Genomic DNA, 4,528 nt, shown 5'->3' on the forward strand with positions numbered 1-4,528 from the left:
GTGTGTTTTCTAGTATCTTATCAATTGTTTTGTCTAAAGCCTTACCGCTTATATTACAACCAAAACCTGCTCTGGTCATGGCAAATGTGTCTTCACCTGCTTTCATGTGCGGGAAACGTACGCATTGATAGTATTGTTGTTCTTCTTTTACCCGCATCATCATATACGCATGCTTTATGTCTATTGCTAGTGTTTGGTTCAAGTCTAGAGTGCGCCATATACGAATCATTCGTTGGCAATTCAATGGTTCGCCATTGGAGTTTGGCATGCTCTCTATTCGAGAGTTTAAACCCTTATAGTCTAGTACAACTCTAACTGGAGTTGTACGTCCCAGAGAAATCACCGGCATTGTTGTTAAGTATGCCTTAACGCGACTTTTAGGAACGGGAACGAAATACCCTCTCTGGATCATATCATCAATAGACTCGTGGAATAATTGTAGTTCTTTGGGACTTAATTTATTCATAACTTCTTCATAATGAGGTGGTCTATATAGTACTTCTTTCGGTTTGTCTTTCCATATCCACTCAACTTCCCAATAGTATTTATGTTTTTTGGTCGGATCTGCTTTTCTTGTTAGTATCAAATCTTTTTCTACTATTCGAACTTCATTTCTATCTTTCGTCTCCGTGACGCAGTTATTCTGTTCTCCTGGTTTTAAGTATTCACACTTACGCTTCTTACTAATTTCATTATTACTTTCTACTATTTTTTCCTGCTTGTCATTTAAGACATTACTGTCTTTAATTCCTTTTTTGTCCATTACTAGGCATTCCATCGTTGAGTGAATTCTTACCTTGTTATTTCTAACATTCAGTGTTAGCCGTCCACACGCTCTGATCCAATCCATTCCGTATAGGGCGTGTATATTGTTTCCGTTGATTTTTAATATGACTTCTTGTTCCAATACCCAAGGCTTAACTTGAACACCACACAATTCTATATTTATGGGGACAGTATAAGGCAGCTTGAAAGCACTTATCGCTCCTGTGAGCGTACTAATCTGCACACGTTTTGCCTCAATTTCAACCTGTTGTCGTTGAACCTCGCTCAACTGCCAATCATCAGAATTAATGATATACGAGAAAAGCGTCTTACTTATGACAGATATTGTGCTGCCTGTATCGATCATGGCTGCAAAGACATCACTTTTGCCATTCCGAGTAACCTTATCGCTGCACCTGAGCAAAACGGAGAGATATCGGCTCTCATTCTCACACAGTTTCCCCGTTATTACTGGAGTGTTATCCGCTATATTAGCTGGATTTGATGGGCATTGAGAAGATGTATGTCCTCGCCCATTACACGTATAACATCTAACTCCATCTTTATTAATAGTTCTCACAACGGTCTTATAACGGAGACCTTTTCCTTTTCCATACCAGCTCTGCCAGCCGCCTTTGCCCTTATATCCTTTGGCACCTCTACCCTTGCCTTTGCCTTTATAGCCTTTGGCTCCTTTACCAGTGCTGGCTCTATAACCGTAGGTCATGGCAGCTATGGAATCACCACTCTTATCAGGATTCACCGAAAACCCTTCAGCAAGGGTTAAGCACCCTTGAACTATATCTTTATGATTCTGCCATATCTCTCGCCATTGGGCTTTTATTGCAGAGAGCCCGGGGATGTCTTGGGGTACACCGTTCCAGAATTGCAAACATGCACATACATTGACCCAAGTTCTCTCCTTACGTACTGTAGATGGTATAGCTGCCGATGCCAACCTCTGTAACTCCGTTAAATACTCTCCGGCTGACTCATTCTCCTTCATTGTCCTTGTAGTTAACTTACGCCATGCTGTGAAAGTGCATGGACCGAAGCGATCCAGTAGAATCTTCTTTGCTTGATTGTATAAGGTAGTATCATCAGAACCAGGAGCATCAGTACGGACATTGGCGATGACAGTGTTGTAGGCTGGACCTTTCAAGTTAAACTTGAGTAGAGGGAACCGTTTTTTAGTTGGTAGGAATTGTGATAACATATCTAGACACTCTTCGAACTTCTGTAACCATTGAACAACATCTTCTCCTTCTTTTCCACCAGAGAATGGGGACGCCATAATATTATAATTTTTTAGTGTTCCACGCATAACCACACCATCTTTTCCATTCTTGGATACCGTAGTCTTCCCAGTAGTGCCACCATCTTCTTTAGGCAGTTTCTTATTGTCGGTCTCGACCTCTTCAGTGCCGTTCAGGTTACGCTCAACCCCATCTTCTCCTTGGTCTTCTTGGTGGTCTACTTCGGCGTCTTCTTCTCGATCTTGGTGTTGCTCTTGTTCATTGTCTTGGAGGGCCGCAATCACATAATTATACTCCTCGTCGTCAAGATCATCTGGTCTGGGCACCATGTTGTACTTGAACTCGATATCAGGTAGATGGGAAGAGAATAGAACATACAAGAGTAAGAGGAAAACCATAAGCTGGAGCTAAGATAGCTGCACAGCGTAACACAATTGTCATCAATAGTCAGATTACCAAGTAGTGATCGATTATACGGGCGTGCGCTATATCAAGTGCCCGTATATGTATCACACTCATGTGCTTGCCTTCAGCGTCTTGTGCAAACTAGTTGGAGCTTCACATCGAGTGGCCGATTCAGGATGCGTGAGCGGAATCCGGATTGCTCAGGTACAGCCGTTGGTGCGCACCACTATCTCATGTGCTTGCCTTCAGCGTCTTCTGCAAACTAGTTGGAGCTTCACATCGAGTGGCCAATTCAGGATGCGTGAGCGGAATCCGGATTGCTCAGGTACAGCCGTTGGTGCGCACCACTATCTCATGTGCTTGCCTTCAGCGTCTTGTGCAAACTAGGTGGAGCTTCACATCGGATGCCCGATTCCGTTGGCGTAGGATGGATGAACAGGAAGTGAGGTTAATGTATACCCGATACAGGATTCGAACCTACGACCATCTGCTCCGTAGGCAGACATTCTATCCAACTGAACTAATCGGGCGATGAAGCTAGCCACTTTGATTGATATTAAAGTTGAATACTCTTCCGAAATGGTTTAGGCGGTAATTGGTCAATCCGTCAGGATACGTGAGCGGAATTCGGATTGCTCAGGTACAGCCGTTGGTGCGCACCACTATCTCATGTGCTTGTCTTCAGCGTCTTGTGTAAACTAGGTGGAGCTTCACATCGAGTGGCCGATTCAGGATGCGTGAGCGGGATCCGGATTTCTCAGGTACAGCCGTTGGTGCGCACCACTATCTTATGTGCTTGACTTCAGCGTCTTGTGCAAACTAGGTGGAGCTTCACATCGGATGCCCGATTTCGTTGACGTAGGATGGATGAAGAGGAAGTGAGATTAATGTATACCCGATACAGGATCCGAACCTACGACCATCTGTTCCGTAGGCAGACATTCTATCCAGCTGAACTAATCGGGCGATGAAGCTAGTCACTTTGATTGATATTAAAGTTGAATACTCTCCCGAAATGGTTTAGGCGGTAATTGGTCAATCCGTCAGGATACGTGAGCGGAATTCGGATTGCTCAGGTACAGCCGTTGGTGCGCACCACTATCTCATGTGCTTGCCTTCAGCGTCTTGTGCAAACTAGGTGGAGCTTCACATCGGATGCCCGATTTCGTTGACGTAGGATGGATGAAGAGGAAGTGAGGTTAATGTATACCCGATGCAGGATTCGAACCTACGACCATCTGCTCCGTAGGCAGACATTCTATCCAGCTGAACTAATCGGGCGATGAAGCTAGTCACTTTGATTGATATTAAAGTTGAATACTCTTCCGAAATAGTTTAGGCGGTAATTGGTCAATCCGTCAGGATACGTGAGCGGAATTCGGATTGCTCAGGTACAGCCGTTGGTGCGCACCACTATCTCATGTGCTTGCCTTCAGCGTCTTGTGCAAACTAGTTGGAGCTTCACATCGAGTGGCCGATTCAGGATGCGTGAGCGGAATTCGGATTGCTCAGGTACAGCCGTTGGTGCGCACCACTATCTCACGTGCTTGCCTTCAGCGTCTTGTGCAAACTAGTTGGAGCTTCACATCGAGTGGCCGATTCAAGATGCGTGAGCGGAATCCGGATTGCTCAGGTACAGCCGTTGGTGCGCACCACTATCTCATGTGCTTGCCTTCAGCGTCTTGTGCAAACTAGGTGGAGCTTCACATCGGATGCCCGATTTCGTTGACGTAGGATGGATGAAGAGGAAGTGAAGTTAATGTATACCCGATGCAGGATTCGAACCTACGACCATCTGCTCCGTAGGCAGACATTCTATCCAGCTGAACTAATCGGGCGATGAAGCTAGTCACTTTGATTGATATTAAAGTTGAATACTCTTCCGAAATGGTTTAGGCGGTAATTGGTCAATCCGTCAGGATACGTGAGCGGAATTCGGATTGCTCAGGTACAGCCGTTGGTGCGCACCACTATCTCATGTGCTTGCCTTCAGCGTCTTGTGCAAACTAGTTGGAGCTTCACATCGAGTGGCCGATTCAGGATGCGTGAGCGGAATCCGGATTGCTCAGGTACAGCCGTTGGTGCGCACCACTATCTCATGT

At 45.4% G+C, this 4,528-nt stretch overlaps 1 protein-coding gene and 4 non-coding genes across 5 annotated transcripts; all 5 read right to left on the minus strand.

The window, feature by feature from the left end:
- Window positions 1-947: 947 nt before the first annotated feature.
- Window positions 948-2,419, minus strand: Pmar_PMAR022910 (hypothetical protein; the record flags this gene model as incomplete). Its single annotated transcript, XM_002785434.1, has 3 exons — window positions 948-1,054; window positions 1,099-1,181; window positions 1,238-2,419. The coding sequence occupies 2 exons, from the start codon at window positions 2,417-2,419 to the stop codon at window positions 1,170-1,172; spliced, it is 1,194 nt and encodes a 397-aa protein (XP_002785480.1). The 3' UTR covers window positions 948-1,054; window positions 1,099-1,169.
- A 463-nt stretch (window positions 2,420-2,882) lies between these two features.
- On the minus strand, window positions 2,883-2,956 carry Pmar_PMAR022911. The gene has a single exon. It is a non-coding gene; the product is annotated as a tRNA-Arg (tRNA).
- A 362-nt stretch (window positions 2,957-3,318) lies between these two features.
- On the minus strand, window positions 3,319-3,392 carry Pmar_PMAR022912. Its single transcript has one exon. It is a non-coding gene; the product is annotated as a tRNA-Arg (tRNA).
- A 241-nt stretch (window positions 3,393-3,633) lies between these two features.
- On the minus strand, window positions 3,634-3,707 carry Pmar_PMAR022913. The gene has a single exon. It is a non-coding gene; the product is annotated as a tRNA-Arg (tRNA).
- A 483-nt stretch (window positions 3,708-4,190) lies between these two features.
- Window positions 4,191-4,264, minus strand: Pmar_PMAR022914. The gene has a single exon. It is a non-coding gene; the product is annotated as a tRNA-Arg (tRNA).
- Between the last annotated feature and the right edge of the window lie 264 nt (window positions 4,265-4,528).

The sequence above is a fragment of the Perkinsus marinus genome (genome assembly GCF_000006405.1).
Source record: "Perkinsus marinus ATCC 50983 genomic scaffold scf_1104296932522, whole genome shotgun sequence".
Classification (NCBI taxonomy): domain Eukaryota; phylum Perkinsozoa; order Perkinsida; family Perkinsidae; genus Perkinsus; species Perkinsus marinus.